The following is a 27,010-nucleotide window of genomic DNA, read 5'->3' as shown; positions in this document are numbered from 1 at the left end:
ACTGAAATTAATGCACATTATTGTCATTATTACTTTTTGCTGATTATGTATTTCCCTTCGAGTTCCATGCTGACACCAACTTAGACTCTTTTGCTTGTAAAACATCAACAGGTTTAGCTATCTGGATCACCAAGCTCCAGCCACCTGCACGCTAACAATCACCCCTCTTTTAAGGTGACTGAGGTCTTATGACCCTGCAAACCACAATACTGAACAGCCGCGCTTCCCATGTCTATGCATAATGTCAATTTTTTAATGGATGTCCATGCAGCACCTGTATGTTTCAGTGGCTACTCTTAGATTTTTATTTTTTGCTGAAAGAGCAACAACACGCATCATTTGCAGGAAACTTTCTTGAGATACTGTAAGTGCCAAGTTAGCCATCAAGAAGAAGGAAAGAAAGCACTTGGCGCTTGTGTATACACTACCCACAAAGAGGTGTTTATGTTACAACTGATAACTGAAATTAGGATACTTTTGTGTTGTCACTGATCATGAATGTGTTGCACATGAACATTTTAAAAAAAGTATTTTTAATGAACTGGCTTATTTATGAATTCATTAATTCATTGAACGATGTATCCTCTGTCCCTGCCATGGATACTCAAAATGCGAATGCTTGTTCTTGTGTTCTGCCACTGTCAACAGATGACGCTTACGCGGAGAGCTAGTAACAGCGGAGACCGATTGGCTGCGATACTGATAGTAATGCGGAATGCGAGTGTTTGTGGTTTTCCCCCATTCTCAGTTCCACTTACACTCTGCGGGGATTAAAATCGAAGCGCAAGCTGAAAACGTCCACTTCATTCAAAATAGCATTGCCAGAATCACCGGTTAAAGCAAGTACAGTACCAACATTTTTACCTGCAACAAGATGCCTGAACCGCAGCACGAGCCGCTCATCTCTTCTCAAACGTCGATCAACATGGGAACTCGCGAGAGGTGAGAGGAATATTCGAAATTTTGTAGTTGAATGTTGAAACCTTTATTACCTAATTGCCGTGTTACGTTATTCTTTCTGCTCATACAAAATTGTTATCATGGTTATCTCATATATATATATTTATATTATATACACAGTACTGTGCAGAAGTCTTAGGCACCATAGACTTTATTATATATATGTTTATTTTTTTTGTGTGTGTTAGTATAAAAGAACACATTTGAGGTTTCCAAATATTCATTTTACAAAAGACATTTTTGTATTTAATTTAAAAAAGTAACATATTACTGTAAGCAATTGACTGCTTTTTACATAAAAACTTGATCATGGCTGTCTGAGATCAAGGAGCCAACCAAAGTATGCAGAAGAACTGTGGCAAGTTCTCCAACTTGCTTGGAACAACCTCCCTGCTGATTGTCTTAGCCAACGCTTTCCTGCAGTTCTATATCTCAGAGAAGTGATGCCGTTTTAACGCCAAAGGGTGGTCACAAAAAATATTGATTTGATTCAGTTTTTAACTATTCTGCCAAAGTACTACAAATAATAATAATAATAATAATAATAATAATAATAATAAATACATCAATAAAGTTGAGTCAATTTTGTAGTATGGTTGTTATTAGGAATACATCACTATAAATGTAGCTGATGAATAAGAACATTCACAGGACATGCTAAAAAAATGTTCGCTTTATAAGAACATTTAGAGAATTCAGAAAGGCATTTGCCTAGCAACAGCTGATGTCATCATATAACTTATTGAAACATTATATGGGAGGGAGTGAGATTGAGAACCCTGGTCTACTGAAATACATTATCCAATCACAAGCAGCAGTTGATTGAAGCACTAAGGCTAGGCCATACATACAGTACTAACAACCATTTTTTGCTAACTGTCTTGCAGGACAGATAAATATGGGTATCTCTCCCATTGAGAACTTAAAGGTACAATAGGTAATTTCGGTCAAGAGACGAATTGCAGGAACACACACACTCAAACCACAACACTGTTTATCCCACCCCTTCTCTGTGAACGCGCTGATGTTGAAACGCCATTGGCTGTGGCAATTAGAACCAATTAGAGTGCCAGCCCGTCAACTGCATATTTTGAAACCTGACTATAAACACAGGCAGAGGGTGAGTCAACATGTCAGTGAGGCTTTTTCAATGATAGTAAGGGATTGGTCTTGCAATGATGTTTTAACACAAAAATCTTACCTATAGTACCATAGCTGAGTTATGAACGCCAGGGATCTGACTCTGTCTTGCTCTCTGTCGCCCCCTACAGTGACTCCACAAAGAGGGCCCTGAAGGTGGCAGGGCTCACCATGCTGGCCTGTGCTCTCATCGCTGGTCAGGCCCTCACAGCGTACTTCCTCCTGAGCCAGAAGTCTCAGATCAGCTCCCTGCAGGACAGCGAAGCATCAATGAAGCAGGCCCTGAACCGTCCCCAGTCTGGAGGTGAGGGCAATACAAGGCTGGGCTGGATCTGGCCGGACCAGGCAGGGCAGGGTGGGGTGAGGTCGGGTGGGGCAGGGTGGGGTGGGGCTGGCTTGGGCCGGACCATGCAGGGCAGGGCGTGGTGGGGTGGGGCATGGTGGGGTGTGAGCTATAACTTGTCGTTTTATGTATAAACCCTTTAAAAATATATTTTTACTTTGAACATTTACTATTTACATTAAGACAAACAGACAGCACATATATTAACATGTAGCCATGAACGCAGTTGATGTGGTTGTTTGTGACTAGTGAATAGTGACAAGCTGGCTAGCCTCCAAACAATGCACAACTCCGGTGTTACTTTCACTTTGACATCTTGCGTTTAAAAGCTTAAAAACTTAAGCTTAAGCTGAATTTGGCATTAAGATGTGCAGATTATGAAAGGCAAGATATTGTTCTTCAAAATGAAGATGAAAGTAGCCAAAAATGAATATCTTTACAAAAACAACAATGTATGTGAAACTGATTATGATAGAGCAGGTCACATATTATTTCATTATGCATAACTCAACAAAACAGCATGATGTAGTTTTACATACAGGGACTGACCTGTTTTAAAAATATTTTTTATACAGATACAAGAATGTGATATAACTGTGAGATCTGCCACGTTGCCCTTTGACTGTTCCATGTGTTACTGCAAAATTGTCTGGCAAATTATGAACACTTTAACTCCAACAAGCAAGAAGGACATTTTACATCCGTGGGTGTAAAGCATTGAAAATGTTTGCTCTTTCAGGTCATCGCATCTCAAGTTTTGATTTGGTTGAATGGGTGAAGTCACTTAAACCATAAACTCGCCCAATGGCAAATGATTGACCCATCCATTGTAACCAACTCTGTTCTTTGAGATCTACCATCCTGGAGGTTTTCATTACAACCCTAATTTGGCTGATCTGACTCAACTAATTAGCAGCTCAATGCGGATCTTTAGCTGTTGAATGAGGTGCTAGTGCTGGAGTGAAAACCTGCCTAGGGTCGGTGACCACTGTTCGACATGGACCTCAACCAGAATTGATCCAACACCTTTGCTTGACGATTCTTCTCGGGTTCTGTAGTTTATAATGAAGTTCTTAATGTAGGTATTTTGAATTTATTAATCGTGCTCTTTCTCCGCATCGCAGCCTCCTCTGGCAGGATGGCCAGCATGGTCAAGCCGATGAACAGCTTGGCCATGATAACCGATGAGGTAGGACTCGCCTCCTGCTGGTGCATTTTAATGGTTTATTTCGGGAAATAAAGAGCCAGTTCTGTCCCATTTAAAATGCAGCACAAGCATCCTTCATTTTTTCTGTGTTATTTTCTGTATTACCATTGCTTCTTAACACTGGCCCCTATTCCTATTGCCGTTTACTATGCTCCTCAGCAGTAATGAGTATTTAACTGATTTTATCTTCTGTTTCAGGACCCTAAACCAGGTAAAGTACCAGCCTTACACACAGATACAAACACACACACACTACAGCATATATGCTCTCTGTCTCTGTCTCTTTATCTCACTCTCTCTCTCTGACACAAGCTCAAACACATACATACAGAGTGCACATGCACATACTGACACACACACTCACTACACCACATACTCTCTTTATTTAACTCTAACACTATGACACAAAAAACACGTGCACACACACACACACACACATGCACACACACCTACTCCTTCTCTGTCTGTCTCTGACACATGCACACACACACACACACATATTCGCTCTCTGTCTCTCTCTGAGACAAGCACACACACAAGCACACACACGCACATACTCCCTCTCTGTCTCTCTCAGACACAAGCAGACACACACATTATTATTCATCCCTGCACGCTGACACCCCTCCCCTCAGAGTCCCCCAGTGTGCAGAAGTCATGCGTGGAGCAGGCCGTGGAGGCGGGGAACAGCGATTCCCGCCCCCAGTGTGATGAGCAGGGGAACTTCCTGCCCATGCAGTGCCAGCAGAAACCTAAGTTCTGCTGGTGCGTGAAGGCCAACGGAGAGATGATCGTGGGCACAGCCAGAGCTGGACCAGTGAACTGTGGAGGCACTCCCAAGGGTAAGAGCAAACCCCTGCCCCCAGTTTCTTCGGGCGACCTTAGCTCAAGAAGCAAGAGCAGTCATCTGGCAGTTGGAGGGTTGCCGGTTTGATCCCCCACATTAGGAAGTGTCCCTGAGCCAGACACCTAACCACTAATTGCTCCCGACGAGCTGATTGGTGCCTTGCATGGCAGCCTTTCACCAGTCTCACCAATGGGTGAAAGAAAAGCATGTAAAGCGCTGTAAAAATGAAGTCCATTTACCATTGTAAAAAATAAAGGGGAGTGGTTCTGAAACGTGTGCATGACATCGCTGTCCTGTTTCTGCAGCTATGGTCCACATGCCCGCCATGTCTAGCCAGCTGGAGGTAAACGGTGAGTTTTATCACACACACACAATTTTCACTCTATGACTGTTGTAGGTCCTGCCCCTGGGTCTCGTGGGTAGTCCTTATCTCTCCTGCCCCCGGGGCTTGTGGATAGTCCTTATATCTCATGCCCCCGAGGCCTCTGGGTAGTCCTTATATCTCCAGCCCCTGAGACTTGTGGGTAGGGCTTATATCTCCTGCCCCCGAGGCCTCTGGGTAGTCCTTATATCTCCTGCCCCCAGGGCTTGTGGTTGGTCTTTATACCTGTGTCTCCTCTCCTTCTGTTCTCCAGATGAGTGAGGAGGCGTGAACCTGGGCTGTGTCAGCAGGAGACACATGGCTGCTCTCCGACGAGAGATCCAGGAGAGAGAAAAAAAAAAAAAAAGCTTTTACTTTCCTTACATATCATTAACACACTGTGCCTAAAAGATAAAAGATCCGCTGAGTAGTCGCTTGATTTAATTGAAAGCCTAGACAAGTAACTGTTAAGGTTTGTTAATGTCCTGATTGACAACAATGTAATCTCTCAAAAATATTACCTTAAGATCAAAAAGTTTTCTTACTCATATGGTAAAGCTGACAGACTGCAGTGAATTATGCTATTGTATTGAGCAAGTGTAGAAGGAGGAGGTGGACTTGTGGAGAAATGTCGAAGAGGTAACAAATAAACTTGGCTGTTTTCCCTTTTTCTGCTAAGGTGCTTTTGTAGAATGTATTGCTTTTGGGAACCTTACAAAATGGCTGTTACAAAACAAGGTTACAGTTAGCCACCTTAGCCAGGTTTTCACTCTCGAGCCCGTGTCAATCATAATTGTTCCTAAATCGTCATCTCTAGTGTCCTAATGTTTAGCCAGTAGCAGTAACATTTTATTTATGAAGCAGAAATCATTTTAACGGCAGACCTGGCAATCTGCATCATTTATTATTATTATTATTATCATTATTATTATTATTACCTGTAGCTCTACCAAGCACCTTCGGGTTATATACAGAGCAGCAAGTTTGTGAAATCGACTCGTAAACAGTTTGCGATATAGGATTTGTCGGTATTTTAGCCAAGGCCTATCCTCACACGTTAAAGACAAGCTAATACGGAAGCAGTACTAGCTTCCGCGATATAACGTATACACGAGCGAAACGGATCTTTCAGGGGGATTTTTTCGGGGAGTCGATTTGACTGACATCAAACGAGAGGGACGTCAAATGACCACTACGTGAAAAGGATATTGATTGGAGGGGACATTTAATCGAAAGAAATGGAAAAATAACTTTGGTGTGAAAATACAGAAGTATGACAATTTAAAGATGTGTTCATATCATTATACAAATGTGACTAATTTGAGGAAAAAGCGCATTTTGATTTAAGCTTGCATTTAAGCTGTATTGCTTTTTTCCTGTAGATATCTACCATCAATGCATTCATGAACCAGAACAGATAATTAATTTGGTGAAACATTGAGCTGAAACACAAAGGGGCAAAAAAGCAACAGTTAAGAATAATAAAATGTTCTACTGCTTACACTAGTCATGGAAATTCTTGACACACAGTAGAGTTTGTTTTATCACCTGTGTTCAAATATTGCATATAATTTACTACTTAAAATAAAACAAAACACTTTTGTTTGAAAATGTGGAAGTTTAATGTGAAGATTTGGTTCAATTTCAATACAGTACAGCACATATATTATACAAAGCCTGATCAATAAGCCTTATATTCCTTTGTGAATTATTTTATGGCTAAACATTAAATAAAAAACTGTCCTAGCCAAAACAAAAAACATATGGCAAAAATCTTATCTATATGTAAAGGCTGTAGTACAAATTGGACCCATGCCACTTCAGAATCGAGAAATACTGCAAGATAAACGAGAGCAAACTGGTTACCAACCAATGAAACCAAAATGGAAACAAGAACAAAGCAATTCAGATGTCTACAAGCTATGGGCATCTATCTACAGGCAGTGTAGGCCACAGAGCATGAGTGTGTAACAGCTATAGGCAGGGTGGTCCCCAAAGTGCATTGCCTCTTTCTCTTGGTGAAAAAGACTCAAGGTAGGAACACCGCCTTTCAACAAGCTTTCTGACAGGCTTAGGACTGCTGGACAAACTTCTGGAGAGAGTCTCTCCAGACTATGCAGCACTGCCCCATTTCAACAAAAAACCCTCACTGGAACGCGAGAGGACAATAGACAATACACACCTGTGCCTGGTGGAGCTTTTCGTGATGGAACTGTTGTTGAGCAAGTAATCAATGGAAAAATGTACGGGGCAGCCTGTAGCCTAGTAGCTAAAATGCAGGACTGGGACCCGGCAGGTTGGTGGTTCAAGTCCTGGTATAGCAGCGATAAGATATGCACAGCTGTTTGGCCCTTGAGCAAGGCCCTTAACCCTGCATTGCTCCAGGGAGGATTGTCCTCGGCTTAGTATAACAAAGTTGCTTCGGATAAAATGGTCAGTGAAATAACAAATTATTATTACAAAAATATAAAATTATTGGCCAAGATGACACATACAGTACGTGATTAGAATTTTCTTAACTGAACATACTAACGCTGATGTAACAATCACTACTGGTAACTGAAAGCAACTGAGTTCAAGAACACTGACTTTTGAAAAAGCATTCCAAAAACCTACTCTTCAAAAGGATTACTGTAAGTGCACTGGTTACTACAGAATTCTTGTAATGTCCAGAAGAGGGGGGTGTTGACACAGCAGGGATACTAAACAGAAAGGTTTCCGATGTAGCTGCAGCAGGGGAGTTTTTAGCTGATCCATTTATACACTCAGTGACCACTTTATTCAATATTTATTCTACTTACTGGTCTTCTGCTGCTGTAGCCCATTCACTTAACGCACTGTGTTCTGAGCATGGCATACCACTGTTGTTGTCACGTGCGGTTGAGTTGCTTTCACCTTTCTGTCAGCTTGAACGGGTCTGGCCATTCTCCTCTGACCTCTCTCATGAACATTTTTGGCCACAGAACTGCTGCTCACTGGATTTTTTATTTTGCTGCAGCAGCAGTATTCTTTGTAAACCACCCTGTCTGGCACCAATATTCATTCTATTGTCAAAGTCACTTAGATCACATTTCTTCCCTGTTTTGATGTTTGGTCTGAACAACAGCTGAACCCCTTGACCATGTCTGCACACTTTTATGCATCGAGTTGCTGCCACACGATTGGCTGATTAGAAATTTGCATCAATGAGCTGGTGTGCAGGTCTACCTAACAAAGTGGTCACTGAGTGTACATATAAAACAACTGGCATGAAAACAGTGTGCATTTTCTCTTGATCGTCACAGATATTAGACTAAATAGGCAGCTGCACTTGGCATTTTAGACGGCACCTCGACAGGAAATCACCCTTGAGACCAAAACCAATTTAGAAAGGCCTCCTATTACAGAAGCAGAGTCTCACACCTGGCTCAGTCTGTAGGCTTTCAGCACTGCACAACCTGGACCCACAGGTTCAAACATTAGCCTTGGCTACGTCTCTGCCTCATGCTTCCAGGGGTGGGGTGACTCGAAGCTGGATCAGGGTTGCTCGGGTAACTGTTGCGTCAGCTCCTCTAAACAACACCCCAGGAGTCTGTAGACTACACGTCATCTTCAGTGAGAGACGTGCGCCTCTCTTCCAATCAGTGCTAGCTTTCTGACGCAGTAATGTGTGCATGCTGACTGTAGCACAGTGGCTAGCAGGCGAGTGCTTTGGAGTTAGGCACACACTCCCGCAGACAGCGTTCCTGGTGTACAGGGCGCATAGTAACTCCAGAAACACATTAATGGCAATTGTGATGACAAATATTTGGGGGGGAAAAGCAGGGTCCCAGTGCAGAGGAAAGTGCATCACACATTCACTGAGATAGACACATAGGCCCCTGGGGGCAGCCTAGTGGCTCAGGTGCATGACAGGTACCCGGAAGGTTGGCTGTGCAAGCCCTGGTGTTGCCACAATAAGAGCTGTACAGCTGTTGAGCCCTTGAGCAAGGCCCTTGACCCCACATTGCTCCAGGGGAGGATTGTCCCCTGCTTAGTCTAATCAACTGTAAGTCACTTTTGATAAAAGTGTCAGATAAATAACAAATTCAATTAATGCACAGACCCCTGAAATTGAGCCAACCATACTTCCCTTTAACACCATGTCCCAAACACCCACATTATTCTACTCAAATATTACACAATAAAATTACAAATATTACATGATAAACAGGAAAGGAAAACAGTTTGTTTTGGCGTTGTGGAGAGGTACTGACGGTCGTCCTCTCGGGAGATGGAAGGGGACCCTGCTCTACTTGGGCCTCCTCTGAGTGTAGTCTCTGAAGGTCTTCTCGATGTTGGGCACCTTGTAGTTCTGCACAGCGTAGATGCCAGTGCAGGTCCCGACAATCACCCCAAATACAGCCGAGGAACGGAACCGGGCCACCAGGTACCCCGCCAAGAAGCCCTTCAGGAAGGGTGAACTCAGCACACTGCCTCCCTGAACAAGATACAAAACTCAGGCTGTTAGGTCTCGTCTCATCGCATCTCATCCACACACAAATAAATTCTTGCATACAAATTCTCACATCATATGTCTTGATTGACACGAAAACACCAGATCAGCAGTACAAAGTGTAGTGTTGTAGAATATGTGATTTTGGTTCTCATGTCTGGTAATGACCCACCCTCCATGTAAAATGCAGTCCCAGTACCATGAGTGAGTCCAGGGTACATACTGGTGAATGGTCGATATGAGGACTCTCACCTGAGGAATCTGCACCTCGTCTGTCACTCGTTGCTGAAGATCATCCAGTTGGTCCTTCAGCTCAGCCAGGTCCAGTAGCCGACTGAGAGGGTCCTGGAGCAGCATCGGAGAGAAAGAGTGCAGGTGACCACTACCTGCCTGAACCAACACTTCATACCTGCAGTGTAATATAATAATCTATCATTTGTTATTTAGCTGTGAGGAGTGAAGGGCCTGGCTCAAGGGCCCAACAGCTGTGTAGATCTCTTTGTGGCTACACTGGGGCTTGAACCACCAACCTTCCAGGTCCCAGCCATGTACCTTAGCCACTAGGCTACAGGCTACAGTGAGCAGACACCAAAGGGTAAAATTAATGGCCATCAAGATCAGATCCTTGACTTGGCTATGTTATCATCTCGCTATGCCGGGATGTTTTACGCAGTGGAATGCAATTTGCCTCATGCTAGCAAGGTGAAGGGGTTGCCATTAAGTGGGTCTATGTGTAGCCCTTACAGCCACAGCTATTGTCAATGAAAGATGTGCCACCCTTCTGATTGGCACTGTAGGCTACTTCTCTCCCGAAATGGGCGACTGTATGAATTGTTGTCTCAAAAACAAACATTGAGAAGTACATCAGATGAATGGCGTGCAATCACTTGAGGCCTCACTTGCCATTCCAAATTGGCAAATGGGGGAAAGAAAGCTTCCAATATGGTATGAACAACTCATCTTGGGCTTAATGCGTTCAAAATATGTTCTCAAAATGTCTACGCAGGGGGAAAATTGTGAGTGAGTGCTATGAGTCACAGGGTGTGCCTACAGTCACTGCAGAATTGTTCATGCTACACTTTAGCCCCAATTCACTTTGCAAAGTATTACAGAAGAATAGGCCTTGTTCCTCATTGAGTACTTTTGAAGCTGTCCTGCAATCTGTTCTACAGGCTAGTTGCTGAACTATGGGAAGAGACACCCATTTTCCAGAAAACTAAATCAAATCTAAAAATGTTTTATTGATATTCAAGTCTCCAAGTCATAATCTTCGATTTATGAAAGGAACAACCAACGTAACTACAGTAAAACTATAGAACAGCGTCTGCATTTTACAATGCATTAGTACCTGCGGATCAGGATATAACGTATGCTAGCTACTGTAATCACATAAATAGCACCACTTCGCTCAGTTTGCATAGTGAAAAATAAAACTCAAAACTAGTGCCGCAAGTGATACTCGGCAGTTTGCTATGGATCTCTGTAGCTACTTAGCTAGTTAGCTAGTGTTTTGGCAGCTTTTAACAAAGGAAAATACGCGCAAACATGACAAATGAAGAAAAACGCCGAGACGCATACATTAAACTTAAGAACACACCAGGTGTTACTCGGCACTTAAAATCCCCAAAAGAGACGCGGATTAATTCTCTCTCACCTTGTCACCCGCCATGTTTGCTTTGTCGGAAAAGTGTCTTGTCTGAGCAAGCGCGTTCACGTTTTCCAACTTTTGTCAGGTCGCCAGGTTGCGCGCAACGAGGAAGCCGAAGCGACGCTCTTTACAAAGCTCCGTCGTTTAAAAACAAGTTTGCTACCGAACACAGATGAGTAGCATCCACGGCGAAGAGTATGCCATGTTTGTTATGAAAAGCCGCCGATGTCTGAAAAGTCGCAACGTTGTTGTCGCTGTAGGCTAGCCAACTTACATCTGCATCTCACGAATCTGGTGACGTGTAGGCGGTGTATTGCCTATAATATACAAGATCACCTTTATCACCCTTGTACAAGGGTAGTGCCCATTATGTGCCATAAACGAAATGTAAATCGAAATTTGCTGCTAAAAATCTCTGAAGCGGAAATTACATTCCGTATCCCTGTCCAGTGTTGAACCTGACGTGGCCATGCCAGTATTCCGTTGGCAAGGCAACGTTTGGAGGGGCCAAAATGATGCTGTGCATCCGGAGCAATGATAAGACGTGCGTGAGCGCTACAGATGGGGTTTCGATAAAGGTGCGTTTACAATAGCCAGGAGAAGAAGTTGGAATAGAGTATCTATGTCCTAATTGACATTTCATGTATTTACTAATATAATAAATCATTTTCATTTGCAGCGTATTTTTCTGATGCCTTATGTAGGCTATGCACAGAATACCAAAAACTTTTTGTAAGTATTGGACCAAACCTGGTAGAAAAAAATCCTGATCCATTGTCATTTGAGGATTGGGATGATAACCTTATAGATAGGAATCCTAGCTCAATGCTCCTTACACCAGTGGAAGAAAAGGAAATAATAGATATTGTAAATAAATGTAAATATAAAACATCTAGTTTTTGTAATGAAATTGATATGAAAATTGTGAAAAGGGTCATTGAGGGGATTTCAGAACCACTAACATACATCTGTAAATTATCATTCCAAACCAGTACATTTCCTAACAAAATGAAAATAGCTAAAGTTATGCCGCTGTATAAAACTGGGGATAGACACCACTTCACAAATTACAGGCCTATTTCTTTACTTCCACAATTCTCCAAAATTCTAGAAAAACTGTTCAATAACAGATTAGACAATTTCATAGATAAACATAAATTACTTTCTGACAGTCAATACGGATTCAGATCAAACAGTTCAACATCACTGGCATTAATTGAATCAATTGAGAGAATTACTAACGCTATCACAAACAGTATGCAGTTGGAGTATTCATTGATGTTAAAAAAGCTTTCGACACAATCATCCATCCATCCATCCATTATCTGAACCCGCTTATCCTGATCAGGGTCGCAGGGGGGCTGGAGCCTATCCCAGCATACATTGGGCAAAAGGCAGGAATACACCCTGGACAGGTCGCCAGTCCATCGCAGGGCACACGCACCATTCACTCACACCTACGGGCAATTTAGACTCTCCAATCAGCCTAACCTGCATGTCTTTGGACTGTGGGAGGAAACTGGAGTACCCGGAGGAAACCCACGCAGACACGGGGAGAACATGCAAACTCCGCACAGAGAGGCCCCGGCCGATGGGGATTCGAACCCAGGACCTCCTTGCTGTGAGGCGGCAGTGCTACCCACTGCACCATCCGTGCCGCCACTCGACACAATCAATCATAACATATTAATCAATAAACTGGAATGGTATGGGATCAGGGGGGTAGCATTGCAATGGGTCAGAAGTTACTTAAGAGACAGGAAACAATTTGTGAAGTTGGGTGAGTATTCATCGTCATGCTTGGACATTGCCTGTGGCGTCCCCCAGGGGTCAGTATTGGGTCCGAAACTGTTTATTCTTTATATAAATGATATTTGCAAGGTATCAAAAACATTAAAATTAGTACTATTTGCAGATGATACAAATATTTTTTGTTCTGGGGGGAATCTAAAGGAGCTACTGGAGATGATTACTTCAGAAATGTGCAAATTAAAAAGATGGTTTGACATAAACAAATTATCATTAAACCTAAGCAAAACCAACTTCATGTTATTTGGTAATTGTAAAATGAATACTCAAGTACAGATACAGGTAGATGGTGAAGACATTGAAAGAGTTCATGAAAATAAGTTTCTTGGTGTGATAATTGATGATAAAATAAGCTGGAAATCTCATATAAAACATGTACAAAATAAACTATCAAGAAGCATTTCAGTACTGAGTAAGGCAAAACACGTTCTGGACCACAAATCACTCTACACTCTCTACTGTTCACTGCTTTTACCATATTTAAATTACTGCGCGGAGGTCTGAGGCAATACGTATAAATGTACACTACAATCACTATCAATATTGCAAAAAAGAGCCATAAGGCTAATTCATAATTCTGGTTATAGAGATCACACAAATTCATTATTCTTAAAATCAAAAACATTAAAATTCACTGATCTGGTCCACCTTCTAACAGCACAAATAATGTATAAAGCAATAAACCGGCTACTCCCTGGGAATATTCAAAACTTGTTTTTTGATAGAGATGGGGGTTATAATTTGAGGGGAGAGTTAAAGTTAAAACATCTTTGTGTCTGGACAACGTTAAAAAGTTTTTGTATTTCAATATGTGGAGTGAAGCTGTGGAACGGATGTGTGGAGCTAAAGCAGAGTCCAAGCATGACCCAGTTCAAAAAGCGGTATAAAAACATGGTTTTCACAAGGTACAAGGAGGAAGAAGGGCTTTGACAGTCACCAGGTGTTCTTACGGATTATTTATTTATTTGTTTATTACATTATTTATTTTCTATTGTTAATATATATGTATGTATGTAAACATGTAAATATGCATCCCTCATTTGGTGTGAAAATTGTTAGCACAATCTACTCGCTGCACTCAGTCCCTGTACAAGCAAGGCCTGCTGTGTGTGCGCAAGACCTGTCGGCTGTGGCACTAAGGGACGGCAGTTTGATTTAATTTAAAATATATTAAAATTGAAGTCAATGTTGATCCATCGATTATTAATTTCTGAATAGTGGAGAAGGGGTAGGATTAAATAAGCTTATGCTTCTTCCTACTCCTTTTCGGACATGTTAGGTTAATATTGTTTTTCTTGGTTTATTTTATTTTATTGTTGTTAATACTACTTTCTTTTTGATTTTGTCTTGTTATCTTAATCCTTGTATTTTCACGTTCGAAATAAAGCTTTCATTCATTCATTCATTCATATAATGAAACAAATAACACTGAAAACATTTCCTTTTGGAAAAAAAAGATCCCTATACACACATGCACACATCAACACAAACATTGTTGCATGCACATAATACACACACGTAAACCCACATACACTGACATCAACCCAGACAGTACACACACACATCAAAGCAGACGTCTTTGCATGTACACACACACTTAAATACACACGCAGAACCATGCAGGTATAGACATGCATCCTTAATTTGAGGATTGCAGATGATAATCTCATGTGTGACATTGCTGTTTTCTTTCAGTAGTTGTCCAGCTATAAAAAATAAGATTGGTATATAAAAGATTGCCACTAGATCACTTTCACTCTCAGAAAAAATGAATCATGTGATAACATAGAAGAACCCTATTTTTACATCAAGGATTATTTTCAGGCAAAAGAAATGAGAGCTTTCACACCAACGACAAAGGGTTCCACGAAGAACTAAAAATGTTTAATGTATGGAGACAAGCCAAAGAACCGTTTTTTTTTCTGAGACCCTACTGTACACTAAAGTACACTTAGAAGACGGTCGAGTCATCTAATCAGTGCCTTACATTACAGTCATTTAGCTGACGCTTTTATCCAAAGCAACGTGCAGCTGATTAGACTAAGCAGGGGACAATCCCCCCTGTTGCTCATGGGCACAGAAAAAATGCTAGAATGAGGAAACAGATGCAGGTTCAGGAAACAGAAGCTGTGACAGAGATTGCGAACCCCAGAAAAAACAAACTTCCCATCTTGGTGACAGTTGTGATTCCGGGGAACTTGGTGGAGACATTTACATAAAATTCTAAATTTACTTTAATATATCAAGTTCTAAATTGACTTTAAAGGTCAGAAAAATTAGGCCTGGATATTCCTCTGATTTACTACAAAATGGACTCCCTGAAATATCGTCGTAATGTTGACCACAGTCCTAATGGCTGAACGCTGTGATGCATATTCTGGTGAATAATTCAAAATTATTGCGGATAGTACCTAAAACACCCGTGCACACGTCGACCCAAGAAACTATGAAAACAATGTATTGGTCCTACTAGAAGTCTACTAGAAATAGACCCGGAAAAGTGTCACAGGAGCCGCCCCTAATCCGGTGTGCACGTGTCCCGGAAGTAACGACGTTGTTGTGATTTGGCAGAATATATCTCGATGGGCAGAACTCGCAATGGAAGAACTTTACATCAAACCGGGTATAGTTAAAATGTTGCTGTAAAGCCGAGATATCGACCACTATCGCTCGTAAAACCTGCTTTCTTTGTGTGTTAGCCACATAGAAAGCTGTATGTGTAGTACGCTAGCTATATAACCAACCTTTAACGTTATCTAGCGCTGTCTAGTTTGTCATTCAAGTAAATTTCTAGCCTAGTTAGCACCAAGTTAGATCGTTTGCTTGATGTATTGGAGAAAAGTTACATTGTATTATTAAAGATAACGTTAGTTGATGACTGTTTTGAAACGCTTTAGTTTTGTTCCTATGCTAACCAGCAGTCGTAAAATTTGCTAACATTAGCTAGTTCTGCGCCAGTTTCACTGTTATGTGGACAGCTTACGTCAGTTTGGCATATTGTAAGATATAATTTACGAATTAACAAGTACATTAACAGATTTATTTATTTGATTTATCTAAGTTTCTGATTTCAGGTCACTTGGAAATTAGTTAGTGTTAGTGTTTGTTACTTGGGTGTCTAGGTAAAGTTAACTGTCTTACCTAGACATATTATTGATTGGTTGACGTCGCCGAACCCCTGCCCAGCGCATGTGAAATTTGGCTGAAACAAATTCCAAACCGGCTTTTCTACTTGTTCCGCCCGAATACATTTCCTCTTGTGCGTCGTTTCTGATCATATACAACTTTCCCAGTAGTTACTATTCGAAGAACGTTTTGTGTCAGCTTTGTAAATTATTTTTTTGGGTGGCAATTAATTGATTTGTATTCAATTAACTACAGGTAACCAGGAGCGGGGCTGGAATGATCCACCTCAGTTTTCCTACGGATTGCAGACAGCCCAGGGCGGGCCTAAACGGAACCTTCTCAATAAAAGAGTACCCCCGCCGCAGTTACAAGGACCGCAAAGTAAGACGAAGTGATTTTATTCATAGGAGGACTGGACAGGGTGCCTCATGCGAGCGTGACCGAGTCGCACAATTTAATGCAGTGTATTTTTGCAAAGGTATATGGCCATTTACACAGTTTGGCTTTGCCTTCTGTCTTATTCACACTGATTGTAGCGCATACTGATTTGTTTTTTAGTTGAGATGCTCAGTTGCTTTTGCATGGTCACCCCATGGTCACCCCAGTAAGTGTAACACATTAACTCATCCGTTTGCTGCACTATATGGGCTTGATCTGGGAACTCCTAGTATTAGATTAGTTTTCTGGTGAAATTTGTTTCCCCTCATTTATTTTTGTGACCCAGCCTGACACCTTTTCAGAAGCCATAGGTTTAATTGATCCTGTTTTATATTGCAAGAATTTGATGAACACTGCATACATGCTGGCTCCTAGCTTTAAAATGTGATACCTCAAATTATACACATTACACATCTGTTGTGTTTTCCCAGGTCCTGTTCCTGGTGGGGCTCCTCCCCCCATCCACTCAACTCCACCCCTGAACCCATTGGCCCCACCCCCGTGTGCTGCGGCCACACCCCTACCACCATGTTCTGCTCCCAAGCAACATGCAGACTCTCCCTCCGCCCAATCAGAGTGTGAGCCTGACCTGGATGACATCAATGTGGTCCTCAACTGGGCACTAACTGCCTGCAGACAGTCTGTAAAGGTAAATTGAAATAAAGTAGTGATACCTTTTATTTATTTTTTTGGGTCATCGATAATTTGTTTATTTACCTGGCTCTGGTTACTGTACAGCGCCTTTAATTAGAAATCTTTAACCTATTAATATCTGTTACGATAAGATTTGGATTTGTAATAGGCTGTTCTCTTGAAATGTACGATAGCCACTTCTCTAAGAGGATGCTTACCTGACATGTAAACTGTTATTTTTGAATCTAATTTGTCTAGCATTTCAAACAGCAGATTTGTGTTCCGAGTAAAGCTGTAATAATTGAAGTGTTGTCGTATACCCCTGCAGAAGCAGGTCTGTGATGATGTTGAAAGGCGACTTAAGATCTTGGAGGAGGTGTGGAGAGCCGGTAAACTGTCCCTCCCTGTTAGAAGACGAATGAGCCTGCTGGCTGAAGGTACACGTGCCCTCACTCCAAAACTATTTCACACATTTCTGAATATAACTTAAGTTTGTGATGTTTTGGTTAACATTTTGACGCGTATGCAGTACTGTTTACTTTGATGTCTGTAGAAATGATATAATACTAATAATAATAATAATAATAATAATAAAAGCAGGGCCGATCCGTCCTGTTCCTGCATATCTGCCATCCTGTAGGTTTTTATCTTATCCATAATTTGGCCCATCTGATTCAGACGAATGAGGTCTGCTTTATTAGAGGGTTAAAAACCTACCGGATGGTAGATCTCCAGGAACATGGCAGGGCAGCCCTGCTCTAGCTGTTTATTGAGGTGTACTTTGTTGGAGGATGAAAACTGTCTGGATAGTATATATCTACAGGAACAGGTATGGGCCGCCCTGTACTAAATCATCAGTAAAAATGCTATGTATATTTTTTTAAACATAACCACCTGATATTCAGTCGTAGTTGTTGCTACAATGGCTCAGGTGGTAAGAGCAGTCGTCTGGCAGTCTTAGGGTTGCTGGTTTGATTCCCGCCCTGGGTGTGTGGAAGTGTCCCTGAGGAAGATACCTAACCCCAATTGCTCCTGACGAGGTGTGTGTGTGAGTGTGAGTGTGAGTGTGAGTGTGTGTGTGTGTGTGAGTGTGTGTGTGAGTGTGAGTGTGAGTGTGAGTGTGAGTGTGAGTGTGAGTGTGAGTGTGAGTGTGAGTGTGAGTGAATGAGAAGCATCGTTGTACAGCGCTTTGGATAAAGACGCTAGATAAATGCCTGCCATTTACCCTTTACAATTTACCACTTGTCTGACAGAGATGAAGAGCAGGAAGTGGGCGAGGGCGGATGAGATTCATCGAGCTCTGATCGTAGATTACGTCAACGAGGTCAGCCAGTGGATGGTGGGAATCAAGCGTCTCATCGCAGAGACCCGCCAACTGAGCGCTGACACACTGGACCAGAACCAGAACCAGGAAGCGCTTCACGGTGCTGAAGCTGGCCCGGAGTAGCCCGGCTACTCCGGGTCTGATGAACCAGGTTTGCGGAGCGGTTTCCGAGTCAGTGTGGACCACACAAACATATCTTTCCTCCACATGCATGTTGAAAAGCCATCGTTTGGCACTGTTGGTCTGGACTGAAGGGACGTTCCGAGGAAATGTGGAAGCTGCTATGGTGATTATAGACCTTGCGTAGAATGATGCGTTTGTTCTCAGTGACATCATGTACTGTATTCCATTTTCTTTCATGAGTTTATGTCCATCTCCCATTTGTATTCATTTTATTTTAATACTGTATTCTAAACTGAGTGCTGGTATTTCTAGTTGGTGACAGAGTCAACTTTGAAGATGGCGGCAGACCTGGAAGCCAGTGTCATGTGACTCTCGCGTCGTCTAGCAGTGCTGTGGACAGTGATTAGTTTAGTATTTCATATCATTGGTAATTCACATTAGTTTCATTACCGCACATGCAGTGGGTGTTGGGTTTGAAGTGTGAAGTGTTGATGCCAGAGGTCTTGACCTCAGATTGAGTGAGTTGTTTTCTGGCTTTTGCATAAAACTTGGTTTACACATTTTTACTTCTTGGTTTATGAAAAGGCACAGACATGGAGGGTCAAGGATTGTTTTTTGATCTATTTTATTTATAAATGAGACATCATCAGGTTGCAATATTGAAAAATAACTGTCCAGACAAAAGCAAAAACCATAAAAAGTTATCAGGATGTCATTGCAAGAATTATACAAATACTTCAAACCAAAGTAAGTGTTCTGTAGTTTTACATGTATTGAGAGGTCATTTTAATTGATTCAGTGATGGCCGATGATGGTGTGGCTGGTTCTGTGTCACATACAGTTAAAGGTCCACACGCATCAGCGTTCTCTTCCTGGTTTTATCTGAAATGGCCATGAAACGTTTGCAGTGACGTAGGTTATTTGAAAAGTCCCTAACCCCTCCCCGTCCTGTGATCAGATCTCTGTGTTAACATTTAGCAACTTCATCCGATAATTAAGCGAAATCCTATGTCATGTCACATAGGGCGACTTGGCTCAGGCAGTAAGAGCAGTCTTCTGGCAGTCAGAGGGTTGCCGGTTCGATCCCCTGCTCGGGCTGTGTCGAAGTGTCCCTGAGCAAGACACCTAACCCCTAAATGCTCCTGACGAGCTGGTCGGTGCCTTACATGGCAGCCAATCGCTGTTGGTGTGTGAGTGTGTGTGAGTGTGTGTATGAATGGGTGAATGAGAAGCATCAATTGTACAGCGCTTTGGATAAAGGCGTTATATAAATGCCAACCATTTACATGGGAAATCGTTTTGCAAACGGCTCGGAAAAATTGCAGTTAGACTTTAAAATATGCATACTTCTAGCAAAATTGCAACTTGAACGAGTATGGAACACAAATGGAAAGCCCGAGGATTGTAAGAAAAGCTCAGGAACAGGAGTATGCGTGTGGGCCGTTAACGTTGTCTCATTGCCGGGAGGATGTCCAGGACATTCTGACATACTGTTATTATAATGGTAACCAACGTCACTGGATCAACAGGATTAATGTCCTTGAACAGCAGTACAATGTAAATACCAGGATAAATATTTCCATTAATAAACAAAGTCTGTGTGCTGACTGTGTAAGCAACTGTATTTGTGAGTTTTCTATCTTTTATTAATGAGAGCTTTCATTTTCTATCTTTTCATACTTCTCGGCATTCAATAAAATGCTCATATTTTTGTGTGTGAAAAGAAAGCAACGTGATGACTGCTGAGGAACTGCCCTTATTTACTCCTGGTAATTCACTGGGACCGTATTTACACGGTTCTTACTGTTATAACCTGAATTAAAGGTATCTTGATTTTAAATGGAAACGGTCCCTTGCAGTTTAATTCCATAACCAGGGTTTAAAATTTAAATTTAAATTTTAAAACTTTAAAAAAATGTAATAAAAGTTCAAATACAAAATTTAATTGAAAAATATTTTTTAAAATTATGTTTACGTCAAGCCATGTGTCGCTATTGGGCTAACGCTAAAATAAACTTCTATTAATTAACATGAACAAATTACTAAGTTTACCTGCTAACATTATGAAAATATTATCAAATCTTAAAGAGCTTGATAATGTTAACCATCAGCAAATGTAGTTACAGATAGTGTCTTAAATATGTTTTAATAACCATAGGTTATTAACTTTGACATGCCTTAACGCAAGCAAATCATTTATCAGCGTACTAAAATCAATCCAGAGAGCAGCTGTTCTGCAAACAGAAACGCCTTGTTAATGAGAGACGTCAGAGGAGAATGGCCAGACAGGAAGGAACCGTAAAGCAAATAACCACACATTACAACAGTGGTATGCAATAGAGCAGCTCTGAACACACAATGCATCATAACTTTTAAGTGAATCGGCTACGACAGTGGAAGTCTAAAAAATAAGTCTAATAAATACCTAATAAAGTGCCCGGTGAGTGAGTTTGCACTGCAGTCACCCTGAACTGACTGCTCTGCTATGTTTACACACCCTCCAATGGCCTGACATGTTGACACACATATCCTATCTTATCTGGGCCAAGACTATCTCTGTGTTTGTGGAATGATGTACTTTGTTCATAAACAATGATGGCACAGGGTCTAATTGGTGAGAGAAGGGGACCTCATCTCTTCCTTGGCTTCTCTCCACCATGCCCTGGGCGTGAACCCCATCCCGTTGCATATTTGTCAGGGTGCAGTGTCTGTGTTCCAGAGTTGTTATCACACAGCTGCCTCTCCTCCCTTCCCTGTGGTCATGGCTCCCACCTTCTCCTAGAAAAGTCCCAGATTGCAGCTTCGGAAAAAGTGATCATTACACTACCTTTTACTGTAACAGGATAGAATGACTGATATTCACATATGACCAGTTCAGTGACTCATGCTGACATATTGCAGTGTGAGGAAGGTTCTGTGGGTGGCCATTTCACATGACCCAGGGGCCTGACTGCAGGAAACCAGTGAGCTAATTCTGGGATCTGGTTCAAAGGGACCAGCCATGATGCGCATGCAGTTGCAGATGTTCCACCAGCAGATGGCGCTGGTGGCCTAGTGTGCAGAGAGCCCCGTTTCTGCCTGATCGTTTGGCTCAGGAATTCCGCTCTGTCTGTGCTTGGGCAGGTGAGTGCTCCTCCCAATATTTTGCCTGTAAACAGCTCCAGTTTTACCACCAAAAAAAATCTTTCCAGAGAACCTGCATGGTAATATTCCTATGTTGGTGTCTGGGAAAGTGTGCTACTGAAACATGACATGGGTTCATGCAGGTATGGATTCCTCCATTTCGGGGGCTCATGGGTTCGTGGTGTGGCTCGGTGTATAAAGAGAGGGACTTTAAATCCAAAAGTTGCAGCTTCAGTTCATTTGATGGTAAATAATTGTACAGGGCAAATGTGTCTATTGTCCATTATCATGTCTGGGTAATTTGCTCGTAGCAATTTAGAATAGCTACTTTACTCATTGAAGGTCAAGTAACAACTGGGAATTTAACCTGCAAATGTTTAAAAAAAAAAAAAATTCCATTGATGTAGAACCTATGTAGAAGTTATTTGCATTTGTATGCTGATGGGAAGACACCAATAGGCAGGTTCAACGAGGTACACAAGCACGCTTTTTGTAAAAACCTGGAATGAGCGTTAATATGCGTTTGGAGTGCTCCTCAAATGCCAAAGTCCCAGGATGTTCACACATACTCTAAACCAGGAGTGTCCAATCTTATCCAGAAATGGCTGATTCTAGTCATCAAGGTCTTGATTAAAGACCACGATTAGTTCATTAGTTATAATCAGGTGTGTTACTGCTGGGTTAAAACAAAAACCTGCACCCACGCCGGCCCTTTTCGGATAAGATTGGACACCTCTGCTCTAAACGTGTCCTCACACAGGGCCTGGTTTGAGCAGGACTCGGATTTACCGGAGGCACAGCATTGAAGACTTTGCCCTTCCTCCACCCCGTCAGATGTTTACGTTTCTGCGCTTATGTCATCCCCTGTCGTTCCACACCTGTCTCTTCCCCCGTGCTTGGGCTCTATGTCTTTTAAACACCAGGGATTTGGAGACGGAGGACGCAAAGCCAGGTTTTGTTGCTTTCTTTCTTTCAAAGAGAGGCGTATTAAGGTGCAATTCCGCAAAACTCCTTTAAATAGACTTAATAGGGCTTAACTGATCCCCTTCTGTTGGTGGGGCTGAGTCTGGAGCCAGCGTTCATGGCTGTGCATGTGGATCGCCCTAATCCAACCTACCCCTGAAAGTTCACATACATAAGGTTGCTCCAAGGTTAGGGAATCTGCTTCTCTAACCGTCTAAGGCCTGCAACTTTGGCCAAGATGGTTTTCAGATATACTTTTATTAAACCCTGTGGAGTAGGTTTAGTTATAGTACATGTGAGCAGTGGGCAGCCACAGTGCAGCGCCCGGGGACCAACTCCTGTTCTGAGGCCAGTTCCTTGGTCAAGGGCAACGGCAGGAGCACACCTAACCTAACACCAACGTGCATGTGTTTGCGTGTGGGAGGAAACCGGAATAATCCAACACGAACACTGGGAGAAGAAGCAAGCTCCATGCACAGAGGATCTGTCTGGCCGGAATTCGAACCCAGAACTTTTAACAGTGGGCTATGCCACCTGAGGTCACCTGTCAATGAAGCTCACAGTAAATCTGGAAAATGAAGAACATTCCTCCGCTCATACTTTTTTCCATTCTAGCGTGATGCAAGACTTACTGCGTGGATGCATGACATCCCACAAATCACGCCATTGCACTTTGAGTCCTGCAGGCATAATCTTACATAAACTCGTAAAATCTTCTCTCTGATCTTTAAAAAAAATAATAATCTGTGTCCATTCAAATGCTCGTCAATGAGGAAAACAAAGATGTGAGTCAGTTGACTGATCAGCAGTTACACAGGCAGCGTCCCCAACAAATTGGAGAAGAATTTAATACTCACGCCACAACGAACATGCCTTTCACTTTATTGTGACTGGAAGCTGAGTGTCATGTCATAGGCGGAGCTTACCTGACTGAAGGTAAGGACAAAGGAAGTACATTAAGAACTGACATGAGAAAAATGCAAAAAATGTAAGATAAAAAAACCATCTGTGGGTTTGTTAATCTCTGAACGTATCTGAATACATGTTCAAACCTGCCGTTGGTGGGGGAGAAGAATAAATCAGGCGTAATTAAAGTATGAGTCATGTCAGTTTGAGGCCTCGTCCTTTTCTAGATGTGATTCTAAGTGGTCGGTTTTTGTCACGCCGTTGTGTCGGATGTTTTCCGATTAACCGAAACGCCAGATGTCACACCTTTTTGGCAGCGTTCCAGGGTTTTGTGGTTACAGAAAAAAGAAACGAAAGTGAGAGAACAGACAGAGCATGAAACCTTGCAGTACTCTGCAAAACGTGCGTTACAGTAGATATGCCTGTGTCACGTAGGAATCCAAGCAGTATCCAAATATGAAGTATCTACTTCAATGAATTGTGTATTGGCATCTGCGGTTATTATTATAAAGGGAACCATGTTTTCAATTTAAATCATGCTCTGGCTTTGTTATTGCTGACACTTTAATATATTTTTTCATGGTGATTTATTTCCTTGGTGAAGTAGAGCATTGCAAGATAAAAGCATAGAATACATCACCCAACGCAGTGCAAGCTGAGTAGCATCCAGATGAGCAGAGATCTATCGATAAATTGCTTTTGACTGCGAGAGAAATGAAAGAACAGTATATGGGTACTAGCTGTAAGTGAGCAGCCTAGTGATATTGTCAGATGAGTGTCTGGTGGCTGGTCAAGAGTGCATAACAACTATAACTGCAACCACACCTTCTTCTCCTTCTCCTTCTCCTTCTCTTCCTGCTTCTCCGTCTCCTCCTCCTCCTCCTTTAGTTGGACTGGGGTGGGAACTGCGGCCTGGAATGGTGGGTATTCAAGAGGCGAGGTTTGCCCCCCTCACGTGTTCCATATGTTTAAACAGACGAGGAGGGGAGAAAGCCACACTCTCAGACCTAACAGGATACACTTTCCTAACCCAGGCCTTTATTTTGGTGGCGTGCACGGGAAACTGAGCCTAATCAGGTTTAGTTCTGGCAGGTTCCGCACTTTACGGCTGCACCGCTGACCTACAAAGCTGTCTTTGTCAGTTTCTCCCTTTTCTTCTGCTCTGCTTGTGTCTGGCCTGTGTGAAACCAGAGTCTGAACTGTCTGAGGAATGCCACTGCCATGCCACGAGTGCGCGTGATGCACCTACGGGAAAACGAACCGCTCAGTTACCTTTCCGTCTTTGCGTGCACGCGCATCGTCTCTGGCCTGCCCTTTTGCTGTCCTTAGAACTGGAATTCAAGAACCATGTTAAAATGCTGTGTGATGGTCCAGGCCAAGCTGGTCATAGAGCTGGTCTAACTGGGTATGAGCTGCACCAGCTAGTGCTGGTAGCTTGTCTGAGCTGGTAGCTGGTCAACCTGCTACCTGCTGTTTAAAAATGTAGATTGAGCTGGTCAAACCATGTCGACCTGGGAGCTGGTCTGAAATAGTCGACTAGCTACCAGCTGTTTCAAAACCTAGCTTGAGCTGTTTTTTTCAGCAGGGTTAGCTGGGTGACTCACTCTGTTAATGCTCTGTTCTAGTCAACGAGTGGCACCTTGTCTGGTATCAAATCCAGCTGCGACAATGTGGAATGTGGCTAGTTGCCCCATAAAGTACAGTTGGCCGTAGCTTTGGCCTGGGAGGAAGAGATTCTGTTGGCTGGGGCAGCATCTCATTGTGCAACAGTAACTCCTGCTGGTTGATCGTGCACCTGTTAGTTTTCCTCCGACTGACGTCTGTGCTAGTGCAACCTGTGAATAGTGATGTCATTAGATGTGACGGCTGACATTGCATGCTTCAAAGGAGAGCATTTGCTTGTTTTATGACTAAGCACCTCTCCAAATTATGGTGAAATTGTGGGATAAAATCTGTGTGTGACTGTACAGTAAATTCTGCCTTTCTTACTCTTTGACTGGGTCTTATATTGACCTTGAGAGGTTGGATCAGGCCTGCCCCCTCTGGCAAGAGAAGGGAATGCACCAGTATCCTGAAATGAAGACGCAGTGAGAAAGTAATACGCTAGATTGCGTTATGGTGAAGGTAGCTGATATAACTTTTCTGGAATGCTTGGATGACACTTTATTCATATTTTTCCCCATGAGCTTGACAGAGTTTTGGTTTGCGTCCAACTTCTCCTGTCGTCATAAATGCTCTGGTGAATGTGCTCGAGAGAGAGGTGGAAAGGGTACATGTGTGTGTGTGTCTTTCTGTCTCGATTTCTGCCCCCTTAATTATACAATCTGTTGAAGGATTTATGGAAGTACCTGTTAGCAGAGAGGAAAAATAACATTTCAAATGATTGATTGAACCTTTCCCACCTCCTGTTCTGATTTAATATATTCATGCTCCCCTTAGCTTGAAGCTAAATTTTTTGCCTTGGGTGGCAAAGCCTTCCAGTGCTATAGAAGCTTAACATAGTAAAACATTGATAAATGCAGCACAAAAGCATCCATTATGTTCACAGCATTATTTGTGTCACCTGTGCTTCTCTGAGAATGCTCTGTATTGTAACTGTGAGTAACTGAAACTATAACTGAAAGTGTACATACTTGCACACTTATGTAGATCATTCTCAAGCTAGAGAAACATGACAAATTGTGGATAAAACTTACATACTAGGATAGAAAGACAGCCTCAAACCTCCAGTACAGGATTATGAGACTAATAACAAAGGCTCTGACCTTTATGCCCATAAATCAATGGGACATTCTTTTAAATCCAATAAAAGCAATCTACAAAAGTAGTCTTCAGATTCAGTGAATGTGTGATCTTTCACATCAAAAGGTGTTTTTACTTGGCATGACTACACGAGGAAGCCCTGTATTTAAATTTCCATACAAGGTTATATAAAAGCTAAACAATCTCAGAGGAACATTTTGTTCTCTATGTGCCAGTTGCGAAAAAAAGAGAACAATTTTAAATGATTTTTCACACCAAGTAGCCGACTGAAGACTCAACATGGAAAGAGATATCAACAGACGCACACCAGCCAGACAGCCAGGAATGAGATTCCTTTACATTCTATGCCTGGGAGAGTTTGCTTATTGTTCTGGGAACTTCTGTCCAAGATGAGGAATATGAGATGAGTGTACTGGTCTGCTCCTCACCATGGGTTAGCTCAGCTCTGTTTCTATGGTTCTTTTTGATTTAAGATGAGCATATAAGGCTGATCTTCATGGCAGTTGGGCTTAGCTCTGTTTTAACCGCTCTTTTTGATTTAAGATGAGCGTATGAGGCTGATCTTCATGGCAGTTGGGCCGTGCTCTGTTTTAACCGCTCTTTTTGATTTAAGATTACTGTATGAGGCTGATCTTCATGGCAGTTGGGCTTAGCCATGTTTTTCCTGCTCTTTTTGATTTAAGATGAGCATACAAGGCTGATCTTCGCTGATGGCAGCACTGCACTCTGATTTGAGATGAGGCCGCATCGCAGTTGTTATCATATGATAGCCCTGCTCCCATTGTTTAGAAATGAGTGTGTAGGGCTGTCCCTCTTTCAGTC

At 42.2% G+C, this 27,010-nt stretch overlaps 3 protein-coding genes across 4 annotated transcripts; 2 read left to right on the top strand and 1 right to left on the bottom strand.

Annotated features, from left to right (window-relative positions):
• The first annotated feature begins 746 nt into the window (after positions 1–746).
• LOC133132645 (thyroglobulin-like) lies at positions 747–5,526 on the top strand. Its single transcript, XM_061248228.1, has 7 exons — positions 747–942; positions 2,232–2,404; positions 3,568–3,632; positions 3,849–3,861; positions 4,286–4,492; positions 4,803–4,847; positions 5,133–5,526. The coding sequence occupies exons 1-7, from the start codon at positions 875–877 to the stop codon at positions 5,138–5,140; spliced, it is 579 nt and encodes a 192-aa protein (XP_061104212.1). The 5' UTR covers positions 747–874; the 3' UTR covers positions 5,141–5,526.
• A 930-nt stretch (positions 5,527–6,456) lies between these two features.
• Positions 6,457–11,087, bottom strand: LOC133132647 (SLC35A4 upstream open reading frame protein-like). Of its 2 annotated transcripts, XM_061248229.1 has the most exons (3): positions 10,987–11,087; positions 9,585–9,677; positions 6,457–9,317 (listed from the first exon to the last, which is right to left on the bottom strand). In XM_061248229.1, exons 1-3 carry the CDS (start codon positions 10,999–11,001, stop codon positions 9,129–9,131), a joined length of 297 nt encoding a protein of 98 aa, XP_061104213.1. In that variant the 5' UTR covers positions 11,002–11,087; the 3' UTR covers positions 6,457–9,128. The 2 variants fall into 2 exon arrangements, with proteins under 2 accessions (XP_061104213.1, XP_061104214.1); XM_061248230.1 differs by lacking the exon at positions 10,987–11,087 and having other exon boundaries at positions 9,585–9,689.
• A 4,199-nt stretch (positions 11,088–15,286) lies between these two features.
• Positions 15,287–20,052, top strand: sra1 (steroid receptor RNA activator 1). Its single transcript, XM_061248703.1, has 5 exons — positions 15,287–15,412; positions 16,171–16,296; positions 16,785–17,002; positions 17,315–17,423; positions 18,240–20,052. Exons 1-5 carry the CDS (start codon positions 15,388–15,390, stop codon positions 18,431–18,433), a joined length of 672 nt encoding a protein of 223 aa, XP_061104687.1. The 5' UTR covers positions 15,287–15,387; the 3' UTR covers positions 18,434–20,052.
• The last annotated feature ends 6,958 nt before the right edge of the window (positions 20,053–27,010 follow it).

This window comes from Conger conger, chromosome 7 (assembly GCF_963514075.1).
Source record: "Conger conger chromosome 7, fConCon1.1, whole genome shotgun sequence".
NCBI lineage: Eukaryota > Metazoa > Chordata > Actinopteri > Anguilliformes > Congridae > Conger > Conger conger.
This window is presented reverse-complemented; position numbering and strand designations above follow the sequence as displayed.

Excerpts from the sequence above, each read along its gene's own strand:
- LOC133132645 (XM_061248228.1), top strand. The coding sequence starts at position 875 with ATGCCTGAACCGCAGCACGAGCCGCTCATCTCTTCTCAAACGTCGATC. Across the intron at positions 2,405-3,567 it reads GAACCGTCCCCAGTCTGGAG|CCTCCTCTGGCAGGATGGCC; the intron begins GTGAGGGCAATA and ends TCCGCATCGCAG. Across the intron at positions 4,493-4,802 it reads CTGTGGAGGCACTCCCAAGG|CTATGGTCCACATGCCCGCC; the intron begins GTAAGAGCAAAC and ends CTGTTTCTGCAG.
- LOC133132647 (XM_061248229.1), bottom strand. Across the intron at positions 9,318-9,584 it reads ACGAGGTGCAGATTCCTCAG|GGAGGCAGTGTGCTGAGTTC; the intron begins GTGAGAGTCCTC and ends TATCTTGTTCAG.
- sra1 (XM_061248703.1), top strand. The coding sequence starts at position 15,388 with ATGGAAGAACTTTACATCAAACCGG. Across the intron at positions 17,003-17,314 it reads CCTGCAGACAGTCTGTAAAG|AAGCAGGTCTGTGATGATGT; the intron begins GTAAATTGAAAT and ends ATACCCCTGCAG. Across the intron at positions 17,424-18,239 it reads AATGAGCCTGCTGGCTGAAG|AGATGAAGAGCAGGAAGTGG; the intron begins GTACACGTGCCC and ends CTTGTCTGACAG.